Below are 14,624 nucleotides of genomic sequence, written 5' to 3'. Positions count from 1 at the left end.
ATTCTCACTTATAAGTGGGAGCTAAATAATGAGAACACACGAACAAAAAGAGGGGAGCAACAGACACTGGGGCCTACGTGAGGGAGGGTGAGAGGAGGAGAGGTTCGGAAAAAAAAAATACTGTTGGGTGCTATGCTTAGTATCTGGGTGACAAAATAATCTGTACACCAAGCCCCGAGTCACGAGTTTACTTATATAACAAACTTGCACATGTACCCCTGAACCTAAAACAAAAGTTTTTTTTTTTTTAAATAACAGTTCCTAGCACACAGGAGTTCATCAAATAACTGTTAAATGAAATGAAACTGTTTGTACTATTATTATCAGATGATGTCAGAGCCACAAGTATCACCTATTTCTATTTATTTATTCCACCTTACTTCATTGGCTTATTGATTTATCTTCTTGCAATGTCTTTATATTCTTATCTAAGAATCAAATCTAAAGTTTTAGATAAGAGAAATCCCCTATGAATTTAATATCATTTTAATCCTATTTTTGCTATGAAATGTCTGTTTCTTTTTTATATATGCCACGGAAAGTATTATAACTTTTCTTTATTTTGGTAAAATGTATATAACAAACAATTTACCATTTCAACCGTTTTTATGTATGCAGTTTAACGGTAGTAAGTACATTCACATTGTTGCACAACCATCACCACTATCTAGCTCTAGAATATACCCTCTTTTTAAAAAATATTGCTTTTATGATATGTTAAGTTTACTTTATTAAAAGTAATCAAGGCAAAGCAAATCAGAAATTACTTAACTGGGCAATAATAACCATTTACCCATTTTGACAATCACTGTCATGCTAAAGATTCTGTCAAAGTGGTCTTGCTATTTGTTAGGCAAACAAATCCATTTAGGTAGATCTCTCTGATTTTATGAGATTGGGGCTATGTGTTTTGACATGTATATGTTAGATACTAATTGACTATTTGATTTTATTTGATTATACATTTACATACTTGTAAATCTTTTCAATTTGAAACCTCTCGTAACCAGGTTCAGTGGACCCTCCCACTTCCACAGACCCAATGTAAAAGCGGCATTGGTCTGGATCACAGTTCAGAGAATTACAAGATCTACTTGGGAAGAGACAACATATTTTTCAGGTTATATCTCTGAATTGTAGACAGCAATAAAGAAAAAACAAATCTGATTGTATTCCATTGCTGCCTTATTGATGCAAAAAGAAAAACACTGACAGATAGAACTTGAATGCATGTTTTGGAAGATACTCTTCTATAGCTCAGGGCCTTGAATGAATTTTTATATTTAAACCATTCATCTACCTAGTTTTAAAATATGCATGTCAAATGCCATAAGCAAACATCTTGACCAGGTAAAAAGAATCAAATGTTATGATGTGCCATGTTATTCTATGAAGAGACACTTTTAACATCTCCAGAGAGGGAACTGCCCACCGTTTTATTGGGGTTTGTATTTATGAAAGTCACATAATGAATACATGTAACACTACAAAGAGAAACTTCAATTCCCCCTAAAAAAGGGCACTTCCATCATTTTATTACATTTCCCCTTCATTTAGCAATCACACTTCTGCTTTTTCCTACTATTGTGTGAGGGGCTTTGCTAGATACAGCTAAGTGATAAATCCTAGACTAAAAGGACAAGGCCACTTGTTTTTAAAACCAAATCATGGTGAATTTGTCTCAAGAATTTTAAAACAGAACTTAGATTTTAACACATCAAGCCATTTACTTACAAGGGAGAATGTTCCTAAGAGAAGTATCCATTCAAAGTTGAGCAAACTGCATGGAACAGTTCAGTAACCAAGGCAACAGAATCGAAACCCTAAGATTCCCTGGAACTAGGGGTTCCCAATCAGGAACAGTTAATTTCGTCAATGAATTAATATTCTATTTCAATGTACAACCATGTGCTTGAGACAGGGGATTTAGTTCATGCTAGCAAGAAAAATGCCTAATGGGGGTAATTAAGAAAGGGCTAGAGGCGGGGTGAGAGGAGAGAAGCAATAATTGTGCCAAAAATAAACAGTCAGTTTAGACTGTAGTCTAAAGTAAAGACAACAAAGCAAATCTACAGGTTAGAGATCTCTGGTTCCTGTGAAAGAAGGCAATAACATGAAAATGGTATGAAACAAATTTCAAATATATTCAGTGAGCTTTCTCTAGAAAGTTATCGGTTACAGAGGGAGTTATATAGGAAACAGGTGAATTCTTCTCTTTTAATTCTGCTCCACTCTAAGATTCCCTCCAAGGTCCTCACTGTATTCCTTTTTTTAGATGGAGTCTCACTCTGTCGCCAGGCTGGAGTGCAGTGGTGCAATCTTGCCTCACTGCAACCTCTGCCTCCTGGGTTCAAGTGATTCTCCTGCCTCAGCCTCCCGAGTAGCTGGGACTACAGGCGCCTGCCAGCACACCCAGCTAATTTTTGTATTTTTATTAGAGACAGGGTTTCACCATGTTGGCCAGGATGATCTTGATCTCTTGACCTCATGATCCGCCCACCTCAGCCTTCCAAAGTATTGGAATTACAGGCATTAGCCACCGCGCTGGCCGGTCCTCACTGTTTTCTTTTTTTTTTTTTTAGGGTTCAGTTCCAGCTGATTTTATTTCCTTCTCAAAAAAAGTTATTTACAGAAGGCATATATCAACAATCTGACAGGCAGTGAACTTGACATGATTAGCTGGCATGATTTTTCTTTTTTTTTCCCCCCCAAACATTGTTTTTGTGGCCTTGAATTTTAAGACAAATATTCTACACAGCATATTGCACAGGATGGATGGCAAAAAAAAGTTTAAAAACAAAAACCCTTAACGGAACTGCCTTAAAAAGGCAGACGTCCTAGTGCCTGTCATGTTATATTAAACATCAGCATTTAGATAGGTCCTCACTGTTTTCTATTGCCTCACTCACTTAGCTCTCATTAGAGGCCACACTGATTTTCTCCCCTTTTTGCAGTTCTGTGGTCTTCAACTCCTAAAGAAAATTAACCTCTTTCATCACTAAGACGCAGCCTCCATTGTAAGGCAGTAAAGTTCGAACTTTGGCTTGGCTATGTTGGTACTTAGGGCACAGAGAGATTAGCACACAATGGGTCTAAATATACTGCTGTTTGGGGATAAATAGCTTCCAGGGATCTGGATGCAGAATAAGCTAAGCCAGAAAGATTCAATGCAGTCACCTCAGAAAGTCGGCCGCATGCATCCTGGAGAAGCCATGTGGTTTCACGGCCATTCTAAGAACGCAGCTATACTATAGTCAGTCCAAGTGGTCATCACATTAAGGAATCTCAATTTGTGAAAAATAGTATTTCAATAAAAAAGGAGAACACTTGTTTTGTTAAAGGAGTGGTAACTTCACGTGGATATTTGTCATAGGTTTTATTTAAATGAAAGCTGCCCTGACTACATTAAAATATGATTTATTTAATTTAAATTTTTTTGCACATATAGAACTTTTAAAGAACAAGTTCACGGCTTAAGCAAATTAAACTCAGACTGTAGAAATACTTCTCATTTGCAAAGTCTTCTGGATAAAAATAGATACCCAGCCAATAAAGACTATTCGTCTTTTCATTTCAAAAAGGAAATTCAACCATAATATAAACTCATCATCCAGCAACAAATATACCATGAAGGAAACAAGAAAATAATTAAGAGTTATTATTGTGTCTTAGACCACAGTTGATTCAGTCCTGCAAGATACTCTGGACCAAGGACTAGTTGTTCCGTGACAGCAAACTCAATTCAAAATTGTATTTGCTAAGCAGTTTGAAGTTTCAGAAAGGAGGTAGGAAGTCAGGTGTCTCATTAGGGGAAAAAATGAGCAGGGAATCTGAATAGAGAGAAGGGAGTTCAGGGAACAAAACAAGGGAAAAATAAAATTAAGACATTATATGAAGGAGAGAATGGCAGGGGAAAGGGTGGGCCAAGGAGATTGTCTGACTTAAGCAGATAATATTGGAAAGTAGAAATCAAATAGAATGGTCACCAGCCTTTTTACAAAGGTCTTTCCCAAGAGTCTGTCGAAGAAAGACTCTTCCTCTCAGGTTAGGCACCCTGAGGCATAATCTGGTTCTGCATTTTAAACTTTAGGGGATACTATTATTTATCTGTTAAAACAATTACTAAGCTAGATAATAAAGTCCTAATGCCAAACTGTTAATTGAAGTGCTGTCTCTCCTAATATTCATGTCCACCGGAACCTTTACTTGTGGTTGTATTTGGAAATCAGGTCTTTGCAGATGCAATCAAGTTAAGATGAAGTCATACTCGATTAGGGTGGGACCTAAATCCAAATGATCAAAGTAGGATGTAGACCAAGCTGGTGACAGTGGAACAGGGAAGAAGCATAAATTTAGAGATGGTAAAGAGGAGGACCCAGTGGTACACAGTAAAGAGGAGTCAGGCACACAGATGATTCCACTGTTGAATGAGGAACAAGGGTGGAGTCCCCGGCAGAAGGGAGAGGAGTAGGAGAAGCAACTGAGTTTAATGGTAAAGAGACAAAGAGGAAAACGGCTAGTTTGTTTGCAGAGGCTAAAAGTTAACAGGTGAGGCTCTAAGTGGACTAACTTTTCAAGTTGGTTCAAAGCAGCAGGAAGAGTGAAAGAATTTGGGAGGACAGATGGGAAAAGTGAGAACGGACCATCCCTCACTCTTGGGGAACAATTTTGGTGTCCTATTACAACCAAATGGCACTTCACCTGATTACCTCTAATCAGTACTGGTCTTATTTAAATGTCTCAAGTCTCATAGATTTTTATCTTTTATCTCTAAGATTAATTAAAAGTTACTAAATATGTCCAAGCAGGACAGATGAATCACACTGTCTATGCAGTTAATATAAATTAAGTGAAACTATAACTTTGAATAAATTTTTTAATTTTTGATTTCAGAATTGGAAAAAGTAATTAAACAAGTAGGCCAATGGGTCATATCTTTCCCCCTACTTTAAAAGCTCTTAACCAATAGTAAACTTGGAAGTCAAGTATAAAAGAAGTCTGAAAAATACTTCTGTAGGAGGCCGTTCAACAAATGAAACTGAAACAACTGTGGAGCCATCTGTAGGAAAACCACATTGGAGCCCCACCTCACACAGCATACCAGGATGAAATCAAATGCATCAAAGATGCAAAAAAAGGATAAACTACTAGAGTACCAGAGGAAAACATTATTCTGGAGGTTAAAATCTTTTACAAGGTATTTATGAGGTAGATGCATGAAACTGTTACAATTATAAATCAACTTCTGTTGCGTAAAACTCTTACAATTATAAATCAACTTCTAAGCTAGTTCAGTGAACTACTTGGGCAGGCAGAAAAGAAATATACAAGAGTAAATCATTAGCCAAGTCTATACTAGATGAGCCAAACCTTCCTCCTTAAATCAATAGCTCCTTATTTCTTTTGCTTCAAAAATACAACAGAAGAAAATTCTATTTTTAATACACTTTGTATTAATTTCCTAGGGCTCCCATACAAAGTATCAAAAACTAGGTGGCTCAAAAACAACAGAAATGTATGCCTCACAGTTTTGGAGGCTAGAAGTCTGAAGTCAAGGCCATACTCTCTCTGATGGGGAGAGTCCACTCTTGCCCCTTCTAGTTTCCGATTTGGCCAGTAAACCTTGACATTCCTCAGCTTGCAAACCCAGCACTCCAGTCACATGACAATCCTCTCCCTGTGTCTCTTCATATCATCTTCCTCTGTGCATGTCTGTTTCTGTGTCTAAATTTCCCCTTTCATTAGAATGCCAGTCTTTATTGGATTAGGGCTTGTGCTAATGACCTCACTTGAACTTGATTACCTATATAACGGCACTATTTCCAAAGAAGGTCAGATTCTGAGATACTGGGGGTTAGGACTTTAACATGTCTTTTTGAGGAGAGACAATTCAGCCCATAACACACTTCAATCATAATATATCTATTACTTAAAACACACATTCTCCATGCCAAATCCCCCTGGAAGTAGCAAAGCCACAGGCCAACATTCCCCACAGGGTGCCCGGGGGACACCACAAGTCCACCGTGTTCAACATAAACACACCCTGACCCAGACTCACTGTATTAGTCTGTTTTCACACTGCTCATGAAGACACACCCCAGAGTAGGCAATTTACAAAAGAAAGAGGTTTAACGGACTTACAGTTCCATGTGGTTGGGGAGGCCTCACAATCATGGCAGAAGGTGGAAGGCACATCTCACATGGTGGCAGACAAGGGAAGAAGAGCTTGTGCAGAAAAACTCCCCTTTTTAAAAACCATCAGATCTCTTGAGACTTACTCACTATCACAGGAACACGGGAAAGACCTGCCCCCATGATTCAATTACCTACCACAGGTCCCTCCCACAACAGATGGGAATTCAAGATGACATTTGGGTGGGGACACAGGAAAACCATATCACTCACTGACATAGAACCTGGAGGAGGGTGGGCAAAATGCCCCAGACATGTTTCTCAAATACTCTTAAGATGAGAAAAGGATTTTTAAAGGTTTAATAGCATCCAAGCCAATAAGCATCTATGAGGCTTCAAAGTTTCAAGTGAAAGAAAAATCCAGTCAACAGCAGCTGCTTTCCTTGTGTTTCACCAGAGCTTCCACAGGAGCAATAGAAAGCTGGGTGGGGTGACTTGGACATGGAACACTTGCAAAAAAGCTGCATATTGCCAGTCCAGAGGGGCTGCCATCATGCCTGCTAGGGCGATTCCAGCCCCATCCTAAGGCTCTTATACAGTAGGCGCAAAATCTAAATGGCAAATATTGTCCTTAAACAGAGGCTTCTGTCATCTCTCCAGGATGTCACCCATACATCCATGTTATGTTATCTTTCATTACCTTGCCAAAGCATGCTGGACACCACAACAGCCTGAGAGCAGAGTTTACTGGTACAATGACAGGTTGGGAAGCAGAGTGCTGGGAAGCCCTGCTGAATCTCTGGAATCTACAGGAACCTCCCAGAATTGAGTGTGTTCCTTGAAGATGCTCCCAATGCCCAGATTGAGGTATTACACCTTCTCCCAGAACCCTCATCCCTACCGACTTTGAGTTTCCAATTTCATTCACTAAGTGAAACTCACTTGCAGATAGACAGTTGAAGCCTGCTAAAGTCCTCAGAGCACATGGCTCCGTATTCCTCTAGCTATTTCTCTGTCCCTTACAAAAGAGAGGTTGGAAATGGAAATAGAGTCTCACTAAGGTGGCTGTCAGGGAGATATCAGAACAGCAGGTAGATTTTGAGGACAGGAAAAAGGAGAAATGTCACAGCCTTAGAGAGCAGTTCTAGTTTATGGGAAAATTGAGCTGTAACAGGGCTCAGAGACTTCTTAAAATTAAGGCTTTCATAAATCACCTTTCATTTGTTCATTTATTCATTTATTCAAGCACTTCCTGAGTTCAAATCTGCTAATTTTAATGACGAGGATGAGGATGAGAGGCAGAGAAGCGAATTCCTGGATTCCTGGGGAATACAGACACAGAAGAGGCCTTGAGCCCTGGAATAACTCACACAACCATGCATCCTTGAGACAACACAGAAACTTCCAAGAAACCTGAACTTGGGGCTGGTGGGAGGCATGTCCAGAAAGAGGAGATTGCCTACCCCTGGGGCCAAAACTGAGCAAGGAGGCAACCTGAAGTAAATGACAGGGAGTCAGGACTGAGGAGGAAGAGGGGCCTTCTAGAGTGTTGATTAGAGGGGGACTCGGCAGGAAAGGGGAAAGAGAAGCTCACCTAGTTTGCCACTAAAAGAATGAGGAAGTGGTTAAGGCAACATGTTTCACAGGAAGCCAAGCTGCCGCTGAACTGCCCCTTTTCCTCTCTTCCTCTTCCTGGGCCAACACTCTGAGTGCACTCTCCCAGATCTGTGCCCAGCAGCAGTTCATGAGGCTGTTACACTTTTGGTTATAAGTATTTAACAGGCAATAAAAAACTCAGGGTTAGATATCTATCCAAATCTTCATAAAATATATAGAACTATAGCACAGACTTGAAGTATAAAATTGCTTTTGAGACATATAAAATTATGGTGAATTTTGGAAAAGGCTTCACTTTTAATAAATCAAAATGACACTTTGGTGACACAGTTCACGCTTCTGGGGAAAAAAACTCAGATGTATTTCATTAACACTGAAACTAAGAATGAACCACTCAATGATGCAATTGAGTGTGATGCTGAAATCAAAAATACAACCACTCTTGCAGTCATATTTTTTCCTTTTTAACCTTCAGCTCAATGATATTACATTTATTGACTAGTTTCACCATGTGTAGAATAATAGTAAATTAAGATTTAATTATGTACTTTTTAAAAAACTGAATTTCTACCCAGGGATAAGGCTATAAAATTCCTATTAAAGATAAACCAATTTCAGAGCAAACAATAAGGAGAAAAGTCTTCTCTATAGATAAATATCAAAAAGTAGATACATAGTATGTGTTATAAAAAAAATCTTTTGTCAGAGCTGGCTTCATAGGTTTTATCATTCTTGTTGCTACTGTTGTTTTTAAACTGCAAAGAGAAAAAAAAATCATTTCTTAAAGCCATCTTTATCCAGGTCTACCAGAAGTACTTTATGGATTGGAACTTGACTCTCACACTTGTATGATGCATTTTATCCCAAAGCTCTTCACATCTTAATTCTGAGTAGAGAAACATACCAAGTCAAAAAATAAGCCTCAGGGGTTAATGAAAAGGAAAATTCAACTTATAATCATCAACATTTGAAAATTCTGACAATATTCTGTTAATTAAAAGAAAGAAGAAAGAAGCACTTCTAGAACTACTAACATAGCCCAAAGTACTGACTATTTTTGTTAAAAATTCATCATTCAAAATGAGTCAATTCATAGTTTTTGTTATATTGATGAGTATTCTGAGGATTATCCAAATGTTCCATGAGGGTTTTTGTATCACATAGCTAATTCTGGGTATTTCTAGAACTGAACTTTTTGCTATTCTTCTTACTAATGACGTTTACTATTTCCTTCCTTATTTATTTATTTAGAGACAGAGTCTCGTTGTTGCCCAGGCTGGAGTGCAGTTGTGGAATCTTGGCTCACTGCAGTCTCTGCCTCCCAGGTTCAAGCAATTCTCCCACCTCAACATCCCCAGTACCTGGGACTATGGATGTGTGCCACCAAGCCTGGCTAATTTTTGTATTTTTTTGTAGAGATGGGGTTTTGCCATGTTGGCCAGGCTGGTCTTGAACTCCTGACCTCAGGTGATCCACCCATCTCGGCCTCCCAAAGTGCTGGGATTACAGGCGTGAGCCACTGTGCCCAGGCTATTTCCTCTTTTTAAAAATTACTATTATTATTGTCATTCTCAAACTATTATCTCATAAACGTTATATTGTCTATATCAGATTTTCAGTGTGGGCTATCTATGTTTTTTAAATAACAGATGGTATTTGAATATATAAAAGATATAAATCCTTTTCAAAACGTTGCTTTGTCTATTTTTCTGAAAAGCTTGACAACCATCTGTAGAGCTTTTACAGAAGACTTTTTTCTTCCCTCATTTTTAGTCTCTTTAAAATCAATGACTATTTTTATTCTGCTTGGTCAGACAAGTAGGCCTTTGATTTACAACAGCTGTATTCCCATGGAACACACACAAACACACATATATATAATTTCATTTTGCCTTTATAATTCTTTTTTTAATTATCAAGTAAGAAAACATAGTTTATTGGTCTAAGGATTTTGGAATCATTCAAGTCTTTTAAACTAACATGAAGTTATAGAGTGGTTTTGTTACACATCTTATTGCCATAATTTTGTCTAGCTCTGGCTTTAATAATTGTATTTTAACAATTGCTAGCCTGTGTATAATATTTTCCTCTCCTTGACTTCTCCATTTTATTCCTAAATTCAGAAGATTATTGATGTGAACTCTTCAACCACTGGTAATGTATTTGAGCTTAATTCCAGTTGTTCAAAATGCTCTTCAACATTTTATTATTATAAAAATGTCATGATGGGAATCTACTGATACATATGAAAATGTCTATACTTGAGTTCAGCAGTGCTCCAGAGCTAATATTCCCAAGATTTCATGATGGAAAATATATGTTTACAGGAAAATAAAACTGAACGGCAACCAAGAGTTGGCTCTCAAATATATGACCATTAGCTTCTTTGTTTGTTTGTTTGTTTCTCTTTCCCTAAAATATAAGAACAAGGCAATAACAAATATAAAGAAGAAACTTACAGCCATATTACATTTAGATTCCAACAATTAACTTATAATGTATCTGCTTCATATGAAAATGCTAAAATATGTAGGTACTCAAGAAAACTTTTCATTCTGAAGATGACCAGAAATTTTTGTTTGCAGTTCGACTGACACTGAAAACCTACATTTGCCTATTATTCTCCATGCTTCCGTGTAACCTAATAACCGCCCAACCACCAAAATGGTGGCCTCTAACAAGGCTGGGTTCTGGTACTGCTGGCTCCTTATTCTACGGCCCACATGTTTATATGCTGATAGATGCAAATACATGTAAGATTCTCTAAGGCTAGACATAAGTTCACTTGGTCTGTAACATAGCAGTGACCCTGGAAATGCAAGTACAAACTCCACATTTTTTTAGTTTCATATAAAACATTTCACGCTTCATAGGAAACAATTAATTTCATCTATTAAAAGAAACCAAATGAGAAAACCTCCAACTAAATCTATCACCCATTTAATCTATAAGCCCAGAAAAAACATTTAGCTTCTTCTTGCCTCGGTTTATCTACATTAGCTCCTGAACGGATACACTGGGGCAGGGAGAAAGTCATTTTCTAGTCTTGTTTCCATACAAACTTGAGTTCTTCTCCCTGAATAACAGGAGTAACAGTCCAATTCTACCAGAACACCAGTTCTGAGAGAATCAACTGAAAGAACAAGGTATCACTTCAGCCACTGTGTCTTTCTAAAAGTTTCTTTCAGGGATGATACCTTAATTTATTTTTCCATTGCCTTTCTCTTTCTCCTAAAATACTAAGCATACACCAGGTTGGATGAATAATTGGCATTCAGTAAATAAACTTATTATTATCTCTTTAATCCATAAAGATCTTTCTTAACTTTTTTGTTGTTGTTGTTTATTTTTTAAGACATGGTCTTGCTCTGTCACCTGGGCTGGAGTGCAGTGGCACTCCACACAAACACGGTTCACTGTAGCTTTGACTTCCTGGACTCAAGCCATCCTCTCACTTCAGCCTCCACCGTAGCTGGGACCACAGGTGTGTGCCACTGCACCCAGCTAATTTTTAAAAATTTTTTAGAGAGACAGGGTTTCGCCACGTTGCCCTGGATGGCCTCAAGCTCCTGGGCTCAAGCAATCCTCCCACCTCAAACGCAAAAAGTGCTAGGACTACCGGCATGAGCCACCACACTGAATCTTAAAAATCTTTTTAAGATAAAATTGTTTTATTAATAATTGAGATGTTTTGAACAAAGGTCATTAATATTAAAAACTTTTGTAGGTCATTTAGCGTTAAAAGTTTCTGCTACTGTGAACGTATACTATTAAATAGTTTTATCATGTAGTGTCCACCCTAAATCTTTTTGGTAAATAAGATAGGTTAAAAATAAATTATGTCAATTTAAGAATTTCAGTCTTCTAGATTTTGATTTAAAAATATTATTTCCTAATCTCCTGGAAAATTACAGTGCATTGATACTGAAAATGAACACATCTCCTGTAACCTTGAAACCAATTACATAACATGTTATTGCTTCTTTTCCCCCCACTATTTCTCCCATGACATCACAACAAGTTCTTGAAAAGCTATTGACTCTTAAAAGCTGAGCTTCGCATTCTTACCTGGCACCCTCTTTGCCCAGTTGATCATGTGAACCAGCTCCCTGTCTGCCAGGTTGGTCAGTAAGCCCATCATCGAAGCCTCACTGAAGGGTCTGGTAGGATCATACTCGGAATACAGTATGGGGGGCTCAGCATCCAACAAGGCACTGACCATCTGGTCGGCCGTCAGGGACAAGGCCGGGCTGTTCTTCTTAGAGTGTTTGATCATGAGCGGGCTTGGCCAAAGGTTGGCAGCTCTCATGTCTCCAGCAGACCCCACTTCACCCCTGCCCTCCCCATCATCTCTCTGGCGCTTGTGTTTCAACATTCTCCCTCCTCTTCGGTCTTTTCGTATCCCTGAAAACACAGGGGGAAAAAAAATTAGTTTATTTTTTTCCCGTGTAAAATTTTATACAAAAAATTTTCAAAGCTAACCATCTTTCATTTTATTTGAAGAAATACTTTCAAGCACAGGTGAGCTGGTAAGTGTTTAACAAGTGGCTCTCCAAGAGAAGAAGAAAAAGATTTCTATTTGTAGCAGTTGCCAATTTTCATGGTGTAAATACTACCTCCATAACAAACTTCAGGCCACTTGTCTGACATCAAATGGCTTACAAAACTCCTGAAAATTGAACAGTAAGCTTTGGTGAGCCCATACAAACTGATTCCGACCAGGTAGGGGCGTGTGTGTAACAGATGTTATAAAAAGAACAGAATTCTAATTTTAGTTATTCTTAAAATATAATTTAGCATCAAAGAGAACTTCTGCTAGGAATATTCTTTTAATAGTAAATTAAAAGGGCATTTTTAAAAGCATTTAGTCCAAGTAGACATCTTAATGGGCAAGACTAAATAAGAATGACTTGCTCATAAGGTATATTACAGCCTCTGGCCCCCTGGGGTGCTAAGTCCTTCACTGTTACTAACCTGCTTCTTAGCACCCTAGGATTGCCCCAAGTCCCTCAAGTCGTTCACTGGATTTTAAGCTTTTCACAAATGTATTTGTTTTTTTCTAACATAAAAGTTGTAAAATTCTAAAAAGAGTCTAATTGATAATTTCCCCCCAAAGGTTTTTTGTTTTTTTTTTTTTTTTGAGATGGAGTCTCACTGTGTCACCCAGGCTGGAGTGCATTGGCGTGATCTCGGCTCACTGTAAGCTCCGCCTCCCAGGTTCACACCATTCTCCTGCCTCAGCCTCCCGAGTAGCTGGGACTACAGGCACCTGCCACCACGCCCAGCTAATTTTTTGTATTTTTAGGAGAGACGGGGTTTCACCGTGTTAGCCAGGATGGTCTCGATCTCCTGACCTTGTGATCCGCCCGCCTCAGCCTCCCAAAGTGCTGGGATTATAGGCGTGAGCCACCGCGCCTGGCCCTCCACAAAGGTTTAGCCAGTTGTGGTTCTCACTAACTAAATTACGAAATGGGGTGAAGAGGGGGGATCCAATCTTTTTGCAGTGATTCTTTGAGGTTTGGGCTCAGCACCTTAACCTGAAAAAGGCCGTACTGTACTGCCAAAATGTATTAACATCTGCAAAAAACAACTATTTTAAAAAGACAAAAAGCTTCTATATTTTCAAAGAGTTATCTCTCCAATATTTATCAGACAGCATAATTCTTAGATTTATATGAAGGAAGCAATCATTTTGATAAAAAGTTAATACAACTATTTTTAATATCAAAGACATGAGAAATAAATGCTCTTTATAACATATCACTTCTTCTATTACTTTATAACAAATAACTAGAGTGAGAACTTTGTCTTATTTTGTTTTAATTTGTCAAGGTATTTGGACAAATGTGTGACCGAAATATATATACCTTTTATATATATAAGTATATATATAATATATTAAATGACACTTCAAAAACATAGAGAAGCCATGAACTCTTCCTATTTGCTCAGTATTAAAATAAGCATTTCTCATGAAATAGTAAAAATTATAATAAAGATTATTTCTAATATGCATTCAGCACTTACTACATATTTTAAGCATTTACATACACTTTACATGGAAGCATTTTAGAACAAATTTAGTTCTCACAATAATCTTGTAAGTTTGAGAAACCGTTACTTAAAGAGATGAACCAACTTGTACAAGATCATTCTCTGTTACGTATGATTCCAGATTCTGGCTCTGAAAAGAAGTTTGCTTTTGTTTTCAGTTAAGCAGAGATTTTGAATTTAATCCATTATGTAGGTACAAACTTAACAAGTTTCAGGACATTATGTAGGTACTAACTTAACAAATTGAGGGACACCTAAAAGTAAAAGATGAGAACAATGGCACCTGAGCAGCCATTGTCCTGGGTCAGGCATTTCAACTTTTATTGCCAGATTTGCCAATGAGATCACAATATCTGAATTAAGGGAGATGCTATATCTACTCTGCTCTCAACTCATCAGAGCATACCTGATGTATCACACTCATTGCTGGATCCTGAAACAAGCCTACTCAAGTTAGAGTAACTAGAAGGGTAAGGAGACATGAAATCAGCTCATATAGTGAGCAAGTGAGGAACAATGAAGGGTTAGCCTAGAGAAAGGAAAACATGGAGGAAACCTGAGCATCTCCCGTAGATGGGTTGTTCTGCATAAGACAGGTTCAACTTGTTCTTTATGAGCCCAAAGGCTAAAATAGAAGCAGCTTGAGGAAACTTTTTAGTTAGTTACAGCTCAATGTAAGGAAGCAGTTTGTAATAGTCAGAGCTGACGACAAAGATAGAAGCTGCCATCATAGGAAATGATGAGGGGGGTCACTGAGGGTTTCCAAGAATAGGCTAGACGAAGACTTTCAAGGGGGTGTTCCCAAAGGATTCCATTAT

The 14,624-nt window shown here is 38.0% G+C and overlaps 1 protein-coding gene across 2 annotated transcripts in view; it reads right to left on the bottom strand.

The window, feature by feature from the left end:
- The window catches only part of ESR1 (estrogen receptor 1), a 303,200-nt gene that overhangs the window by 151,095 nt on the left and 137,481 nt on the right, over positions 1-14,624 (bottom strand). For both annotated transcript variants that reach the window (XM_002817493.5, XM_054558336.2), the window contains exon 4: positions 11,821-12,156. In XM_002817493.5, coding sequence (XP_002817539.1) covers positions 11,821-12,156 — 336 coding nt within the window. The remainder of the gene's footprint in view (positions 1-11,820; positions 12,157-14,624) is intronic.

This window comes from Pongo abelii, chromosome 5, assembly GCF_028885655.2.
Source record: "Pongo abelii isolate AG06213 chromosome 5, NHGRI_mPonAbe1-v2.0_pri, whole genome shotgun sequence".
Lineage (NCBI taxonomy): Eukaryota > Metazoa > Chordata > Mammalia > Primates > Hominidae > Pongo > Pongo abelii.
Note: the sequence above shows the minus strand (reverse complement) of the source record. Positions and strands in the feature narration are given on the sequence as shown.